Below are 19,046 nucleotides of genomic sequence, written 5' to 3' on the forward strand. Positions count from 1 at the left end.
ATGTAATCCTGGGGACTGGTGGGAATCCAAGTGAATGATAAATGTGGTTTGTCTGTTTTTTCTTAAAGTCAGCATCTCGAGACTTTGTTGTAACATAGAGTCAGCAGGATCATGGCAGTCTGGGTTGTTGTTGTTGGCTTAAAATATCACATTCATCACTGTATTCATTTTAAATTGCACTGTTATATACTTAGTGGTTAGTAAGGCATTTACCTCTGTTTTGAATCTATAAGGAATTCCAAGCACTGCATTACTGGAAATTTATGTAAAGTGTTTGGCAAAAATGGGTGAAACCTAAGGGTCTGCAGATGTCCATTTTAGGGAAGCGCGTTTTAAATGTAGTAAATGCCCAGGATGCGCAGCAGATTGCATTCTATCAATTGGTGTTTGGCAAGATGTGATAATGGGGCTTTTGAAGAGGTTCCAGAGGAGTGTACTGCAGTTTGGGATGGTAGCAATAAATGAAAAACAAAAAAAATAGTAGATAATCTGAAGGGAACATATATTTGGTTCCATTTGTAAACATTTGTTTTCATTTACAAATTGTCACTTTACCTGTGAGGAAAGAGAAGTGTGTGTGAAGTGTAAATACATGGTGCGTGTTTTAACAAGGAAAATACACCATCCAAAGAGGTTTTGGGCTATTTTATACCGTTACATAACAGTGCAGTATTGGATTTTGGTGCCTTTGTAATTGTTCAGAAATCATGCATCCATTCCTGTGCTCAGAGCCTTGTAACCTTAGTCAATCCTTGTGTTGTGAGACAGGTATGGTAGTAAATCCCACTCTAGAGTAGTGTCTGATTGGGGCTGGACACAGCCCCAAGGCGCATACGGGGCTGCGCATGCTGTGCCATATGAGGTCTGAGCATGCATTTAAGGTGTCCGTGTGTCTGTCCCCAGCAGAAATTCTGGGTGAGGACATCGGCACCTCCCTGAGACAAGCGAGATGGAGCTGTGTCGGGTGCCCCCTCACGCGTGCTGTGGTACAGGCACTTGCTCAGCCCAAGCTGGTGGGGTGGAAAGGCTGCTTTTAACATAAGAAACAGATTTAATATATATATATATTTTAAAATATTTATATTTAGATATATTTTTATATATAAATATATATGCAGAGTGGTAGTGAGGATGTAATAATGCTAAAAGATTTTTCTTAGCTCTTTTAGAGACAGTGGTACAGGCCAGTGCTTTTAGCCTAAGGCAAGCCAAAGAGAGATGCCTCGAGAAGAAGAATGGAAGGCAACAGGTAGAGGCAAGATGAGGTGGAAGGAAGTAAACATTTCACCTGCTCAGCTGGGACCAACCACAGAACAAGGTCAGGCTGGTTTAGGTAACCAGAGAAAAACAGGGTAATGTTTAGACGGAGTCTTCCTGCAACAGTACATCCATACACCATATTTGTAACATGCATTTTTCTGTCAGTGATGGTTTAATACAGCAGTGGGCTCTGGCCTGTGTCAGGGCAGGAGTGTACCCCCTGCTCCTAGGCGTTTAGCTGTGTGGCTGATAAAAGATCCCTTGGCCAGCCTGGGAGCTTTTCAAGAGGAGGAAACCTTAGCAGGGGCTCCCCAACTTTTTCTCTGTAGGTGCTTTTAGATTGAGACTCTTGCATCTGGCCCCCACCTAAGCGGCAACCCCATGGGTGTTGCAGCCCTGCCTGTGCCTGGCCTTGGGTCTCACTGACCTGCCTCTGGCTCTCACTGCACCCTGATGACCTGGACCAGTGCTTCTTCCCTCACCGGGTCTGAGGCATGGGCATGACTGAGCTCAGTTGAGCTGCCCACTCATTACTACTTCTTAACATCCTCAACCTTATCAGAATTACAGTATCACGATTCTTTCTATTAAGTTTGTAAAATCATTCCACTTACTCATTTCCTTCATGCAATAGCTGTATCACATCGTTCTGATCCATTCAATACACTTCATAGTTGATACTTTCGGTAAAGTCTTTCCAAAACCGGTCCTTTGGAGTATCTTTTTTCTCCCTGAAATTGGTGACAGGAACTCTTTTGTACATCTGGGGGCCAGCAGTGGCTTAATTAAGTGTATCCCAAGCAATAACTATATGAAGGGCAATAGCAAAGAGCTGTAGCCATGATAGTCTGAAAAGGAGAGAGAGGCTGGTCTGTAGAAGATGAAATATGTTGTCTAAGGTGCACCTGATACAATTAAAATGAACATATACTTCAGAGGTCCCAGGGCTTCCTCAGATCAGTGCAGAGTACCTACGTAGCTGAGGAGCCACACTAACAATTTCTATCGGCCTTGGCAGCCCTCCAGGATCAGATTCAGAAACTCTCTGACCTCAGATTAGGTAAACTATATTGTAGTTAATGACTTCATCCTCCAACTTTCGTCTGATCGGTGCTTGAATTAGTAAGGGGTAATGATTGAAGCCTACTGTCCATAATTTATTAGCACACTGTCCTTGTGGTTTTAACACGTATGCCTGTACGAAGAAAATAACTTTGTATGTAGTCTGAGGACTTCTTTCATCACTTTTCATTTAGAGCAGTTTCTAAGAGAGAGTTTTGCTGAATTAAGAAGCTCAGCATAAAACTCCAATAAAGCAAAACTTGAAAGATACCAATTTTTCTGCCAGCAGTGACACATTACATAAATAAACCACTGTGTAATCTAGTAAAATAATAGTTTTCTCAGGATGCAGGTTGCTGCCATTGCCCTTTATAGAAGGGAGTTTCTTTCTATGGTTGCTGGGAAGGGAACTTCTCCAAAACCAGTAGTTGGCAATGCAAGTCTTCACCTCCCTGTCTGCAGACCACCCCCAAATTTCCCGGCTTTTTGGAGACCCCGTGGCTTGCCTCTAGACTTGTGTGTCCTCTGGATGCTTGTGCACACCACTTCTCTGGTCTGGCTCTCTCAGAGGAGGCAATGCATTCCTAGGGACTTGATCAGAGATGTAGGTTACAGTAGAAAATATGGCACAAAACATCATTTTGGATTGAGGTTAAGATGATTCTTCCGTTGCTGTTTCATTGTTCATCGCCTTGGGCTCCTTAAGCATATCCAACTTGCAGGCCCAGGGTTGAAAGACACACTTTTTTTTCGGTGACCTCCTTAATACCGGATGAAAGATTTTACCACATTTTTTCTGGCAGAGTGTCCTGTCGTGACCAATGCAAATACAGTAATTGTGGCTTGCCTGAAGAATCATTATGCCTGAAATTCAAAATATTTCCTGGTTGTACTCTCCTCTTGTTATAATGTTTTCCATGTGGTGTAACTTCATCCAGTTGTCCCTTGCCCAGTCACCCTGCGCAGCTCTCCTAGATCCCGAGCGTACAACACCCTGTATGTTGTACATCAGCCATCACATGACTTTTGGCACAGGATTGTCTTTCTGATATTTGACATGATAGGTGTTTGTTTGTCCTGAGGGATCCTAAAGACTGTCCATTGCCTGAGTGTGAGTTTCTGGGCTCTGATTGCTGCTCAGATCAGGTTGTTTGGGCTTAAAGTACACACTGTGCTCTGGCTCGGTCCCTTGTGGGACACTGGGGTGCAGCCATGCTACAGGGCAGACCTTCTGTGGGCAACCAAGCCAACAGCAAATAAAAAATAAATAATTGGTCTTTTAGCATTGTCCCTTATAACCTGCAGAACTAAAATTACTTTTATGACTATCATCTTTAAACAGCTGAATATAATTTAAAATCCTTGCAAGAAATAAAAGCCACTAACCCCCATCCCAAAACTGAGTTTGGAAGCCGTATCCTTTCATAGTGGTAGTCTCTACTACTTATGAAAAGCAATTTGTCAGTCAATGTGTTATTTTATAAAGAAAACACAACACTGTATTTTAATCTTCGACCCAGAAGTATGAAGTGAAAATTATTACTCTCTAGGCAGTTTAATTGATTTTAGATGTTCCTACAGAAGACTTAGTTCATATATAGTAGTCTATGTATAGATGATAGAATGCTTTAGAGCATAGGATAAAATCTCTTAAAGGATTCTTAGCTAGCTACAGACATATAAATGTATTTTAGGTCAGAGAATCTTTTTGGTTTGTACCATAAGAAAAAACCTAAATCTCCTTGCTAAAATTAAGACAATCTCTATACTCACGCAGAACATGTGGAAATTGCTGTAGGTCTATGCCCTCTTCAGGCATTCAGTTAAACATATGCTGATTTGTTAAATTCATTCCCATTTAGCAAATAAACTTGTTACTTTTCATGAAATCCGAGAGTTTAAGCTTGGACAAAATTAGGTCTCTCCTAATACTTCTCTAATTCAGCCTTTCCCATCTTACACTGGTGTTGTTTTGTGGGGTTTAGTGGCTCAATCGGTGAGCCAAGGAGCAAAGGTCGCTCAGCACAGGGCTCTTTGCAGCACTGAAAATAAAGACGAGAGAGCTGCAGCTGACGGTGTCCACGTAGCCCTGGCACAGCAGGGCTGGTTTAGCCTTGTATCTGGATCCAGGCCCAATGAATGAATACTCTTTCCTTTGAACTTCCAATGCACTTGGTTACAGCCTCTCTTTCCAGGCTGCATTTTGATCTTCCACACATCTTCTCTTCTTTTAATGCTTACCTGCCATCCTCTGCTGAAGCCATCCATGCCCAAGCTCTGCACTGTACATCAGCGAGATCTTGGACATAAGAAATCACTGTCTTCGCAATCATTGTATATTATATATTTGCATCCACACGTAAACTTAAAATTTCCTGTTTTCCAGTAATTTTATGAGCAATATTTTTCTCTGTTTTAGTGGCAACAGTCACGTTTTTGTTATTTGAGACCATCTGTCAAAAAATAATTACTTAAAGCTTATGACTGCTCTAGCACATCCTAGTTTTAGCCTGATGCAGCCCAACCTGATTTCAAGGGCGTTACTTTTAGTTTATAGAAGTCAGTGCAGGATCTGGCATTCAGAGAGACCGCAGTCCTGCAGACATATTTTTTCCTCCATTTCTCTGAGATGTCTGAGTTACCATATGCAGATTATGTCTGGTATCTGAGCTATATGGAGCAAACCTGGCAGGGCAATTGTGCTGTGGAGGTTGTGGCAGAAGCAGAATTTAGCCAGGAACAGTTAGCTTTATCCCTACAGGTGTGTATCCATCTGTCCACCTGTGCTTTAGCCATATATGCATTATACCATATCTGTTTGTCACTATATTAACACCATTTCCCATAAACTGTAGACTGGCACTGAGATACATTCACAAGTCTTTTTCTATATTCCTGTAAAGGTGCTTTTCAACATCTAATGAACCTTTTTTAAGCCAAAAGAATGTTTCCAAGCCATTCACACGTGCAAGAAGTGCTTTTATTTTTGCCTTAAGTGAAGGCCATAAAGATCTGTAAAAAGCTGAGTGGAAAATGGTGCTCTACCTTACAGCAGGCAGGAAAACCAGCTGGCAATCACGGCACAAAAGTCCCACAGTTAATAATCTTGCAGGCTACTGTAGGCCTTTCACTATATGTAGGTACAGCTTCCAGTCTCTGTAGGACCTCTGTGCCCTCGATGAGTTGCCTGTGGGAGGGAGAAAGTGCACATATGATCTATCTCTGTCCACAGACAACTCGTCAGCCTCCAGCTTGTATGGGGCCATAACAAACCCAGGCACTGGTTTTCCACTGACAGGCTGCACCCACTCTGCTCTTTAAACAGTTGTTCTTCACAGTGGATTTGCAAATGCCATCAGTTCTTGATTAAGTAGCCTCTAGTTGGCATTTTAGGAGAGGTGAAAATACTATGGCTTTATGCAACTACATTTATTTAGAGAAATAAGCATTGTACCATGTGCCCCAGCTACAAATGACTGTCAGAAGTGACAGTATTAGAAGTGACTCCCTGACAAATACCTTTCATTTCTTTCCTTCACAGCACCAATCTGAATCCTGAAAACGGTCCAAGATTTTGCAGTCTTTATGATTTTCAGCCTGTCCGGTTCCCACACTGTGGGAGCACGAGCAGTGCCTCTTGCAGGCGCCGGCATGGCGGTGGATGCCAGCAGTGCTCTGGGAAGCTTGGGAGCGTATCCCATCCCACCCTGCCCATCCCACCCTGCACAGTGGTACCAGGCGGGGAGGACACTGCAGGCAGCCCTCGCCCAAGCAGGGACATCGGAAGGACGGAGCCAGTGCAGGGCTGTAAAGTGTCTGTCTGTCCTCGTCATATGCCGTGGCTAATTTTTGCCCCCTCAGGGTTAAATTTCTACTCAGATTTAAGAGGACCTGGCTATAAAATCATGGATCCCGCACCTTTCAGATTACACAGAGCTGGTGGCAAGGCAGAAACTTGAGGTGAATGCCGCTGCTTATAAATGTATCCAACCAGCAATCGCTTTCGGTTTGTTCTCTGTGAGACAGTTATGCTTTTAATTTCCTTTAAAAACGCTGTCTTTTTCCATGATGTGGTTACATGGAGACTGCACTGTGAATTCCTCTCTCTGTGGTAATACATATATTTTGCTCTCTTACATCAAGGAAACTGCTAAGAGCAATAATCTTCCTTATTGCATTCCTGAAAATCTAAAAATCTTAACAGAGACAGCCCTATACATTAACCTACTAAGAACAAACTCCCAGCACGTGCTTGCTAAAATAATTTTTCAGCTCATGAGGGCAGAGCAGAGCCCAGAGGCTTTGCTCAACACTGCCCTGTCTGTCAGGGCCCTCCTTCAGCTGACATCGAGCTACACAGGTGTGAATTTGCAGCCACCATCCTGGAGAGGCCCTGGAAGCTTTCCGATAGGGTTTTCCAGCTTGAACATGCCAGGCCAGGGCAGAGAAAGGGAGGGATGGGTGTCATTAGGTATTCAAATCTGACTTAACCATCCTCCCCCTGGTCAGAGGCATCCGCGTTGCAGCTGCCATAGGGATTTCATGGATGCTTCCTCCCAGACAGCAATGGCCTGCGGGGCCAGGGCGACCTCCCGCGCAGCGCAGTGGTGGCAAGCTTGGGTCTACCTACCCAAAAGCCACGTATTTTTTGTCCAGGTAGGGAGCTGGCTGGAGGGTGATGTAGAACTGTGAGCCATTGCTGTGGCGGCCCTTGTTCGCCATCCCAAGGACCCCTCTTCCCTTGTGACGGACGGAGAAGCTTTCATCTAGGGAAAGAGTTGGGGGATGAAAGGCGGCAGTTGTATTGGCAGCTATTCACTGTACAGCTCCCTTTTGTCAATTCCTGCAAGCTCCCCTTCTTCCCTGCTCTCCCTTTCCCTTCTCCTTTTTCCCCAAAGGTCTCATCGAGTTTCATGCGAGCCAAGTCTGGTTTGAATCAATGTCCTTCCTAGAAAGAGCTTCCTGCTACTGCCTAGTGCTTAAGCCAGTAAAGAAACTAATTAAAAATATCCATGAAAAAGCACTCCAGGTATTTCTGAATGTCAGAGCCACAGCAAAAATGCCTCTGGCTCCCCATTGTCGGTCTGTAATGCTTCTTGCTGGAATTGCTCAGGCACTTAGCACGGCATTTCCCTACAGCTCTGTGGGACTATTCCCACTGTATGGATGAGGAAGGCAGGAGGCAGAGCAGATGCTCCAAGCGCAGCCTCCACTCTGCCTCCCCTCATCCTGCTGCCTGTGGTGAAGAGGACAAGATCCCCCGTGAGCACAGACAGGGCTGTGAGGGCAGGATGTGCCTGGTTGGGGTGGGATGCCTGGCTGCTCCCAGTGCTTGGCAACTTGCATGGGAGGGCGAGCAGAAAACTTCTTTAACCAAATAAAATGAGCTGAATAAACGGAGAGCAGATATTTAGTTAAGGAGGTCAGGATGTTCCCAGAGTGGAAGCTTTGTTCTGGGAAGAGGAAAGGAGGCAGGCGATGGGAGCGAGAGCTGCAAGTAGGTGAAGAAGATCCTTTATGCTGGCTGAGGATTGACTGGTGAGGGAGAGAAGAAACAGCTCTCAAGAGGGATGACTGGGGAAGGGTAGGCATTAGGTGTGCTTGGGCTTGGGGGATGATGGCAAGGACTTGATTCCTTCTCTGTAGAGAGGAGCCCAGCTACGAGGTGTCCACTGATCCAGACCTCCCTGTCACCCGTCTCTCACCTGATCATACTGAGCAGTCAAGAGCCCCATTGAGCTCTCAACAAGCTTGGAGGAAACTGTAGAAATATTCAGATTTTATTGTTGTCTGATTATTTTTTTTAAAAAAATTCGGTTTACCCTGTTTGAGTGCCCTTCTCAGAAACTGATTCATAAAAATGGTAATTAAATTTTAACTGAACAGTTGTTCCCTGACCGCTGCTTTGCGGATTGCAAAATTACTTCAGCAGACTAATTTTGGAGTAGGATGCTTTGTCTTATGACATGGCGCTTCAGTCCGAGTGATTCTCTGTAATTGCCTCAGTCCTTTCAACTCATTACAGTAAAATGCAGTTGCGTCCCATTAATTTCAGTAAGCATTGCAGTGCCCGGACGTGTGCCAAGTGCGGAGTCTCCCAGAACATTACTGTCTGACAGAGGCATCTCTCACCCTTTTCAGATATCACAGATATTTGTCCTCTGCTCTCAGTGTAAAATAGTTTTGCGGGAAGTACTGGGAAAGCAATCTAAGCCTTAAAATATAAAGGCATACCCAAGGGAACACCTTTCTCAAAGATGAAAAGCAACTTTTAATTTAAAAGGGGGAGGGAAAAATTACCAATCCTCTCCTTTAATATATCAACACATGGAGTATGTGCAATATGGGTAATAAAACTCTTCCAGGGACACTTTCAAGGTTGACAGATTCCAAATTAAATCCACCTTATAATTACTTAAGCGATTTTTGATGCATTGTCACCTTCGCACGTGACATGGCAGCTTCTTTCTTGGGTAGCTCAGGGAAAGCACAAGCTTTGCTTGGAGGGGGAGGATGGAGCCAGGAGCAACATGCTGCACACTGGGCTGGGGCTTTGTGCCACAGCCCAGGCAGTGCACGTGGGGCCTAGCTCTCCTGTATGCACAGGGGCCTATGCATGCTCAAACTCGTTTTCCTCTGCAGACGATTTCTATCCAAACAGAAAGTTCAAAGGGTGTAGGATTCACAAACTTTTAAATCCTTGGTGACATCTGCCTTGCAAACAATTTAACTTTTTTTTCCAATACCAGCTTATGTTTTTTCTGAGATGTGTGTGTCCCAAGAGTCTAGGCTTGCTGCTATTTCAGGAACTCCAGCGTCAAAGAAGTGACTTTTGCCCCTTCCTGCCCACTCCAGGCAGCCCACAGCATTTACTGCCTTAGATCCCTCACAACGGGCTTTCACTCCCAGCAGCTTTCCTGCCCACCAGCACTGTGACCCAGCCGGACAGAGCAGGCTGGTGACCTGCTTCTGGATGGGTTTTGCTCCATCCATCCCGGGACCTTGAGATGAGAGTGGCTTCTCCTCGCAAACGGATTCTTCAGCATCTTGGGAAAGAAAGTTTTCAGCTACACTTGGTGTTTCTGATCTCACTGTTGGCTGCTGCCCAGCCTGCTCAAATGTCACCTCGTTTGTGCCATTGGCAGTGGGAATGCTTTTATAGAAGGGATCATAAATCAGTTTCAAAAGCGCTTTAACTGTCATAAAACATCTTTATGGGTAGCATTTAATCTAAACAGGAGATCCCAAATGTCTATGACAATTATATGGGTTGTTTTTCTTAAATATTGCAAGTTATAATGTTCTTTTTCCTTTACATTTTATTACTTTATACCAGTATGGGGGAACATTTTTTGTTAAACTCCCCTTAGATCCGCAGAATCATGTAGCCAGTGATGCCTGTGGTGTGCCCAAGCCTGAAAATCTGCCTGAGACCCAGGAAATCTAGAGTTAACGCTGACTTACTTCCATTGCTTTGAATGCATTTAAACAAGTGGTGTCTGTGCCTGGAGATCTGTAGCTAATCCACTTCTGCATTTCTGAGTTCCTGTCCACAAAGGTGAGTATTTGCAGTTTGAAGTAGGCAGTGGGTGACCATCAGCCCTCGTTTAGACAGGGAGAAGGGGCTGGTGGAGCTGAGCCTTGGGCAGGGGACATCAGAGGAAGGGTCCAAGGTTACAGATCAAAGAGTATCCTCACTAAAACAGTCTGCTCATGCTAATAGAAGCAGATAATTCTGACTGAAAAGCAAACCCTTTTGCTTTAGGGAGATGAAAGGAAATTCCCAGGTTATTCTGTGAATAAGATCAGGTCAACAACTTGATTTTTGTGGAAATTCACCATTTGTGCAGTAAGATAGCAAGTTTGTGCAGAAACATACCTTCAAAGGTGGGACCGTAAATTGACTCTCCGGTGTCTCCCTTTCCAGTTATGATGTCTGCAAGGTAGACAAAAGTAACCATCAGAGACCAGGTTTATCACAGGTGTTATTGGGGGTTGTCAGTGAGCAGCTCAGCCGAGGTCTTTGGGCCTTTGTGGCACACAGGTGCCACAAGCTTTGGGCTCTCTATTTTGGGCCCCTCACTACAAAAGGACATTGAATTAGGAGCGTGTCCAAAGAAGGGTAACAAAGCTGGTGCAGGGTCTGGAGCACAGGTCGTACGAGGAGCGGCTGAGGGAACTGGGGGTGTTTAGTCTGGAGAAGAGGAGGCTGAGGGGAGACCTCATCGCCCTCTACAGCTACCTGAAAGGAGGTTGCAGAGAGCTGGGGATGAGTCTCTTTAACCAAGTAACAAGCGATAGGACAAGGGGTAATGGCCTCAAGTTCCACCAGGGAAGGTTTATACTGGATATAAGGAAGTATTTCTTTACAGAATGGGTTGTTAGGTGTTGGAATGGGCTGCCCAGGGCAGTGGTGGAGTCCCCATCCCTGGAGGTGTTTAAGAGTCGGGTCGACATAGTGCTGAGGGATCTGGTGTAGTTGGGAACTGTCAGTGCTAGGTTAATGGTTGGACTGGATGATCTTCAAGGTCCTTTCCAACCTAGACGATTCTGTGAGGTCAGGGATGTGGGTTGTGCATCAGCCTGGGGGAAAAATAGCAGCCATCACTGTTTTACTACCAAAATTTTAACAGAGCTTTGGGAAGACCTCTGCTTTCATTTCAAGAGACAGTCTCTCTCTACGGAGATCTAGTTTAATTGCTGCCCCTCTGAAGCTGGTAGCTCAAGTGAGGACACAGCATCTCCCCTCCTGGGAGAGCTCCTGCAGTGGCAGCACCCAGCCAAGGAAGGGGTGCCCTGGAGAAGGATGTCTGCCAGGGGAGTAGGGTTAGAATAATGAAGGATGAAAATGCAGCTGTGGTATTATGGTAAGTTAGGACCACTAACTCGTCTAAGAAGAGAGATTTGATAAGAGAGAAATTTCTGTAGCAAGCTTGTAGTTTCAGATTGCCTTTATGGACTCCATAGTTATTTATGGAAATTAGGAGGTATATCTTCAAATTATAAACTCAACATGGATTTAAGCACTCACATTTGAAGTAGGCAAGGCAAATGCAGGTAAGAAATATAGATAGGTAAGATGGATGATAGACCAAAAGGGAGTAATGAAGGAAATGCCTTCTGATACACCTGACTATCTTGACTTCCCTGGTCACATTGGGCAAGCTGCGTGACCCATCATTCATGGTGCCTTTCTTGTCAGTGCCAAACTCCAGGCATACCGCTGGCATTCAGACAATTCACCAGAACCTTTGGAAGGGCTCTGACACTTGGCAAAATGCCTCTAAATTATCTCTCCATTAAACAAGTAATATATTTACCTACGAATGTTCTTAGAGTTTTTATATTTCCAATTAGTTTCCTAATTACTTACCAAAGAACTTCATGAAAGAGAGTTAATGTTTTCAATTAGTTTCCTAAATTCTTCTGAAAAGGTCTTGGATAATCAAAAGAACAAATTATCCAAACTTCTCATATGTTTACAAAGTGAGATGGTTAAAAGAGAAAATGTTTTCTGTTTTATATATATATATATATATATATATATATATAAAATTATGAGCTTGTCCCACCCCACGGAGGTTAGCTTTGTCATGCAGTGCAGCTACATCTCTGTTGCTGAAGGCTGTTATTCATGCAGATCATCCCACCCGCACTTCTGCTGTAACTTGGATTTACTCAGGACACCTGGAAACGCACCTCCTCCTTGGATCCACCCATTTTTCACTAGCCGGTGGAAAAGGGAGTTTTTGTAGGTGAGCTCTCGGCCGTCGCAGAGAGACTTTGCTCCTCCGACACACAGGGCACGGAAATTCTCACAGGTCCTGGGACAGGCATCTGAAAAGAGCTGCAAAAGTGAGAAGAGAAAAACATGTGAGAAATTCGTAGCTGACAATGTCTGAATTTCCTAGCTGATGTCCACTGGCCAGATTTCTGTCCCCCCTCCTTTGGCAGGTGAAACCACTGCACTGGGTGTTGCTTGTTCCTCGCTTTTGCTTTTCTCCTCTGTGATGTACCTCAAACAGGAGTCTCCCGATGGGCTGTTCCTCGATGGCTATCTCCAGGTACACAAACACGTGCTGTTTAAAGCAGAAAAACAATGCAGTGAGGGAAAAGCCAGCTCTGTGTGCAGCACTTGCTTCCTAACACAGGCCAGGGTCCAGCTGCCCAGTGCAAATTGTCTCAGAAAATGGCCACAGGATTGCCAATGCACAACAATATTCCTACTATTTTGTTTAAATAAACAAAAAAGTAAAGGATGTTTCACTTCACTGTAGTCAGAAATAATCCTAACAGTGTGTTAAAGCGAACTACTGGGCAGGGCCCACTTCTTCATCTTGCATTTATTTACATGCCTATTGCAACCTGTACAATACAGGCAGGAATAAATGAATCTGCAGAAATACCAGCCACCCCACCAAAATGGACGTGTCTCACTCTTCCCAGCCAAACTGGTATTTGTTTTGATATGACATTTTTCTCTGCTCTCAACACTGTGTCAGTGCCGGCAGCATCGCACCTCACGACACCACGGCATTTCAGGGGGTTGCAGCTGGAAAAGGAGAGGTTTGGGCTTTTGGTACCCAAAATAATTTTGGTACCCAAGGGCTGGGCAGTTTGGGATTTTGGAGCAGCACAGTCGCAGCACAGTCAACAATGCGCTTTTGTTTGTTCAGCTCTGAAGCAGTTAATACGTGCCAGGCATCTGGGCTAGCGTTTGTCCCTTCGTCCCTTCCTGGCTGCCATAGGTGCAGAGGCTCTACTGTCCTCCTCCTTGGCAGGGGATGCTCCCCACCAGCCACTCCAGCCCCAGCTCCTGCCCTGCCATCATGGGGCAGAAACCAAGAAACTGCCACCGCTGTGCTCCCTCTCCATACTCCTTGTGGTACCTGCCCTTTCATTGGACAACCTCTCCAGCCCCTTACAGACCTTGTACTCTTTGTGTAAAACAGTGCTGCTTGCCTGGCTGTTTTTCAGATATTTGATGTAAAAATCCTCAGCAATTGCTTGGTAAAGTGCCTTGGGCTTGAAGTTGCGATAGTCCCACTCACGGTAGGACCACTTGAGCAGGTCCTTCTCATCCCCCAGCAGCTGGCCATCAACGAAGCACATCACTGAGGAGGCGTATGCCCATACCTCACCTCTCAGTTCCTGCATTTCAGAGGGAAAACGAAGCCTCCAGGATTATTTACACATTTAATGAAGAAGCAATCAGCAATAATCCACCACAGGTGATATTTTTATGACTTTCCTACTTTTAAAACCACAAAACCCACCAACTGGAAGAGACTGAACCGCAGCTCTTGGTGAGGTGTGCTCACACTGCACATAGTTACGTGCCCTGAAGGTCTGGATCCTGCTGCTATGGGACATTATTGTGACAAGAGTCACCTGGGTGTCACTTTGGGGGCAGCTCTGACTAAACAGGAAAAGCACCTGGAGAGCCCCATCCTGCCTCATGGATCTCTGAGAACATTAAATAAATTGGGGTGGACAAACTCACTTCCAAAATCTGCGAATGGCACTGAGCTGGGAGAGGCTTCAGCCCCGGGGAGAGGACTCATGTCCAAAACAACCTGAGGACACAAGAGTTACCTTCTTTTTCTCCTGTAAATATTCAAGCCATGCAAATTCTACTAAAGGCTGTATTTCAGGATCTGCAAACTTGCTTGGAAACTTCAGCTTCAGAGCCTATATTTTCAAGGTAAGAAAAAAAAAATTTCTTACAAGGAATTTAATACCCTCCCACACCTTATCCTATCACACCGTGTATTTCCCTCATGAACTACAACCTAAGCCACGTTCTAATCCAGTTATTGCTCTGCACCCCTCATGCCTCTGGCGTAACTCCCAACACTTGCAGATCTAAATCCCTGTTTGTGGAGATAGTGGGTGCCTTGTTTTTCTGTGAAGGTCTGCTTCACAAACATTATTCAATTATACTGGTACTCCCTCCGCCCATCCTTGCCTTGGGAGGTGGATGTTAGCAGTGAGATATTCAAAGACATTGCTGAGCACCATCAACTGCATTTTTGCAAGCATAGGGAGCCACAGTCCCAGCAGAGTGGGCCCAAGGCCTCAGGACAAGAGAGCAGCTTGGTGAAGGCTGCAAGGTGAACATTTCCAGTCCCTTGTAGCAGTGCATCAGGAGCACACGGCTATTGAGATATGGGACATTCCTGTCCATGGATTTAGCCTCATTTCCACATGGGCTGTGGCACACAGGTGCCACAAGCTGAGGCTTAAAGCCAGTGCCAGTGGCCTTAAAAAGAATATTCTTTCTTTTTATTAATAGAACTTTCTCTTCAGCTCACAGTCCCTGTTGCTATCATTCACATGGTGTCTGGAAAAAAAAAAAGGAAAAAAGCCAAGAGGCAAACACCCCCTACAGCTATTGGCTTGGCTTGTCCTTAGGTCTGCTGATAGATGGCTGAGCTTCATCAGCTGTAAATAATGCTGGGGAACAAGCCTGGGAGATAAACTCTTCCAGCCAGGGAGGGCATAAAGGTCAGCCTTGTGCACCCCACGGTGGGCTGCATGCCATGTATCTGCTGCACAGCCGAGCTTCTTGTGAAAAGTCTGTGAAACCCCCGGAGGTTTGCAGCTTTTTGCTCTTTCCTCTGCACTTACAGAGCTGTATTAAGGGACTTGCCATAAGCTGCCAAGCAAGTCGGGCAGAGCTGCGATGAGCATGACATCTTATAGATCACTGTGCAGCTGTACAATTTCTTGGAGGTGTAGGAACAAGGAGGTGAAGATGCTGCAATGGAGACCCCCTGCCCTGACCAGTGCTGAGCCATGAGCCCAATGCCTGTGCCTGGCAGTGCCAAAAAAGAGCAGAAACCTGAAATTTGGAATATTTTCTTCCCAAGAGCCGTCACTAGTCTTATTTACTCCCAGCCCGCACCACTCCCAACCCAGCACCGGGGTTGAAGCCCAGAGGTTACCTCTGCTGTGTACTTGGCCACGAGGAAAGCCGGGTCCCGGAGCAGCCCCACCACCGTCACCCGCCTCGGGCCCATGATGCCCTGGACACCACCAGTCTGAGTCTGTCAACAGAGCCCGGCTCCATGGCAACGCCAGGCACCAACACACACACGCATGCACACCCGCCTCCCTGCATCTCTGAGCTCTTCCCAGGTCTAACGTAAGCAGGTTTCAGCCCTGTCGGAGGGTGGGAAACACTCCTATTTCTCTTTTCCCCCGAAGAAAGGAAAACAAGGTTACACAGAAGGCGTGTGGCAGAGGACTGAAGCCAGCTCTTTACAGAGCTCATGATGGAACATATCAGTACAGGATCATTTAAAAGAAAGGATGAAGATCCTGTTGCTAATGGTGGCTAATACTGCAGATGCCCAGCAAAAAGTGGTAAGAATAAGCAAACATGACAGCAGTGCTTCCTCGTTACTCTCCCAGCCTCTGGTGAGCCTCTGCTCATTTCCTGGTATCTTTGTGTTTAATTCCCCTTGGTGTCTCTTTTTCATGTGAACTTCTTTGCTTTTCAGACAAATGTAAAAATCCAGCATCCACATTATCCCGCCACAGTGATTTACAGCTTAATTACACCCTGAGTAAAGTGTGCATCTCCTTTTGATGCTGAAACTCCTACCCACAGCTGTATTCGCTGGGCGCTGCTGTGACATCATTCTGGCCAGCAGTGCGCGCAGAGTGGCACAGCGTGTGGATGGAGCGGTTCCAGAGGGGCCACAGCTCCCACCCCAAAGCTTTGTGCCACCACGGCAGCTTTGCACCCTTTCGGCTAGGGCAGCACATGCAGGAACGGATTTGTGGGACAGCTGTAGGCTCGGTGCAGGCTTCTGTCAGCAGGGCTGGGCCAGGTCACTTTTCATCTCTGAGCAAGGTGAATTTTAGGAGACACCGGTGTTAGAAGTGACAAAACTGAATTGTGTGTCATGTCAAAAATTTGGGGAACTTTTCATGACATCATGGATCAATGCAACAATTGTCAGATCCCCACAGAAAACAAATCTTTAGCATGTCAAAGTCCTATTGCAGATGAGACTGTTGTGATTTTGCTGTAAAAGAGTATATTCTGCAGAACAAACCTATGTTAAATACAATAAAAATTGTATTAATTTCTCACCTTAATGACAATGTGTGCTTTTTTTTTCAATTGTATATCCCAATGGCTTTATCAAGGGATAAATCTACATAAGCACAGAGTGAGAACCAAAAAGCCTATAGGCTCTTAGGTAGATGTTTCTGAACTACCCCTGCCTGTAAAAAAACCCCAAAAAATCAGATTGAGAAAGAAATCACAGGCTGGGAAAGGGCTCCCCATGTAGCCCTGAAGTTTCTCTGGTCCATGTGTGTGGCTCAGTGATATTTTCTTACAGCCATTCATTAGGGCACCACTTGTAACTATTTTGTTGGGATCTGCGGCAATGTTGGATTTGAAGAGCTCCATCCTCAGAGTATCAAAGACTGTGAAGAAGATCAGATCCTGAGGGTTCAGCTACCACAGCTGCTCCCTTGCCTGGAGGACCTGAACATAAGGTGTTTTATGTTATGACGTTGTCCTGCTGCAAAAAATGCAGAAAACTGGGGGAGATGAAACAGTTTGGACCAGGGGACATATTAAAATCCTATCGTAGAGAAGGCAGACTTGAATTTACGCACAGGTACTGGGCGGCAGCAGACAAGTTGAGGCGTGACAGTAGCCAACCGCAGCAAGCAGCACGTGCAACTGCAGCCACACTTTGTAGGCTGTGGCCGAAGGATGTGAAGGAAAACCCTCTCCTTCCTCCTCCTGAGGGCCGGCACAACGACCACTGGAGCCTCTGCAGGCTGTGACAAGCCAAACCTAATTTTAGTAGCCAGACCATATGGCTTCTGCTATAGCCAAAAAAGTCTGTAGCAGCCTTATGTAAAGTCAAGAAGAGAAGCAGCATACCCAGAGTCAAATATAAAATCAGTAATGCTTCAGAAAATAATTTGCTACCTATTTTTTCTCCACATCCATATTTTTACCTTGATACAGATTAATAATACAGCTAAAGTTTATCCAGCCTTTTGAAATGCCTCTTTCCTCCTTTTTGTACTACAAAACACAAGTATTAAAGCCAGAGCAATCCACTGCATATTATTTTCCAAAAAAGGGATTGATATGTGCATTTCCTAAGTGTGCTTAAATTTACACACAAATTCTGTTCCTGAAATTTAATTCTGCACATACATATGGGTCCTGTTATACCTTTTTCTTAAAGAAAAAAAAAAAAAAAGCTTTTTTTTAACTGATAATTTCTAGGCATGAATTTCTCACTGTCCTTGTGGGCAAGAAAGCAAATTAACTATAAATATGCTGCTAATAGCCAACTTATAGTCAAAATCCAGAAGAAAAGCAACTATTAGCCAAACAAGCTTAATGTTATCAGCCAACAAGTCACTAATATCACTAGCTGTACAGGACTGTTTTCTGCAAATTTGTGATGGCCTTTTTTTAAAAAAGAGATCAAGCCAAGAGACACCAATTACTTGCTGTCTTTATCCATTCTGGCTTTTATTTCTCCCCTTCTTTTTACATGACTTTGTAATTCAGGTATATTAAAATCTATTCAACAGGTTGCCAATTATGAAAATTATATATATCAAAATCTTAAACTGGTTATTATTCATTTCAGCCTCTTTTTGCTACCTGTTTATGACAATATGAGGTTGTTCTGCAAGCTTACTCATATTTCTTAGATAACTAAAAATGTTTTGCTGGTGTTGAGTCAGACGGCAGTTTGCTGGTACCACTGTGCTCCGCCAGCTGCAGCAAGCAGATGTGCCATGCTGCATCTGGTTTGGGGAGAGCAACGATCACCATGAAGAAAACTATGGGAAGTACAAGAAGTTGTATAGTATATTTAAGCAATGATACTGAAGCTAACGTTCTTGGAAACGTTAAGCATTTTAAATGTGCACACGTGCCCTGACAAGAGTTTTGCTTCTGTGGAACTGTCAGGTTTCCTCTCTCCAAACCTCTCCACCTGCTGCATCTATTTCAGTTCCTTTCAGTTCAAGATAGCATTGGAAAGAGACTGAGAAAGAGAACAGAAAGGCAGATTGGATTAATTAAATAAACCCAACATTTGAGAGAGAGCCCCCCTGTGAAGGTACTCTGGCAGGAGAGCTGATGGGGGTCACTCAGTGATATTTTGGTGAAGGGCGAGTCAAATGACAACAGCATCACCCTGCTGAAAGCTGCATAATAAATAATGCTGTGCTTGTTGAAGACGCAAATGCCAAATAACTTCACAGCAAATACCTGGAGAGGAAACATTGCACAGCTTATCTGCTGAAGCTGCTGAACCACAACAGTGTGCTGTGATGACTAGGGGGAGGGACATCACTGCTGTTTCACTCCAGGTCCCTGGGCTGCCACAAGTCCTTTCTGACAGATCCCATGCAGCTGTTAAGATTGCCCAGCAGTCAAAGCAAACAACACAGGAGACTTTGAAAAATGTCTTCCTGCCCCTGGGGAACGAAGGACAGATTCAGCTTCAGAAGGAAGACTCCATAAACTTAGTGTTCCAGGTGGAAGGTAGAAACCGACATCACTTTATCAAGAAATGTAAAACAAAGCCAAAGGGATAACCTGATTTTGAAGATAGTGATACACTAATGGGGCTGTCTACAACAACCTGAAGTTCTCCAGGTGACTGCTGTAATAGCCACAAGGCATGCTGCCTTCGAGGGCAAGGAGGATCCAGTGGTTTAAA

General features: G+C 44.9%; 1 protein-coding gene across 3 annotated transcripts; it reads right to left on the reverse strand.

Annotated features, from left to right (window-relative positions):
* Nucleotides 1-5,288: 5,288 nt before the first annotated feature.
* Nucleotides 5,289-16,406, reverse strand: PPIL6 (peptidylprolyl isomerase like 6). Of its 3 annotated transcripts, XM_074896147.1 has the most exons (8): nucleotides 15,270-16,397; nucleotides 13,918-14,013; nucleotides 13,285-13,473; nucleotides 12,339-12,401; nucleotides 12,022-12,169; nucleotides 10,202-10,258; nucleotides 6,953-7,088; nucleotides 5,289-5,509 (listed from the first exon to the last, which is right to left on the reverse strand). In XM_074896147.1, the coding sequence occupies exons 1-8, from the start codon at nucleotides 15,342-15,344 to the stop codon at nucleotides 5,398-5,400; spliced, it is 876 nt and encodes a 291-aa protein (XP_074752248.1). In that variant the 5' UTR covers nucleotides 15,345-16,397; the 3' UTR covers nucleotides 5,289-5,397. The 3 variants fall into 3 exon arrangements, with proteins under 3 accessions (XP_074752248.1, XP_074752250.1, XP_074752249.1); XM_074896149.1 differs by lacking the exon at nucleotides 6,953-7,088 and having other exon boundaries at nucleotides 15,270-16,406; XM_074896148.1 differs by lacking the exon at nucleotides 13,918-14,013.
* Between the last annotated feature and the right edge of the window lie 2,640 nt (nucleotides 16,407-19,046).

Source organism: Athene noctua, chromosome 1, assembly GCF_965140245.1.
Source record: "Athene noctua chromosome 1, bAthNoc1.hap1.1, whole genome shotgun sequence".
Classification (NCBI taxonomy): Eukaryota; Metazoa; Chordata; class Aves; order Strigiformes; family Strigidae; genus Athene; species Athene noctua.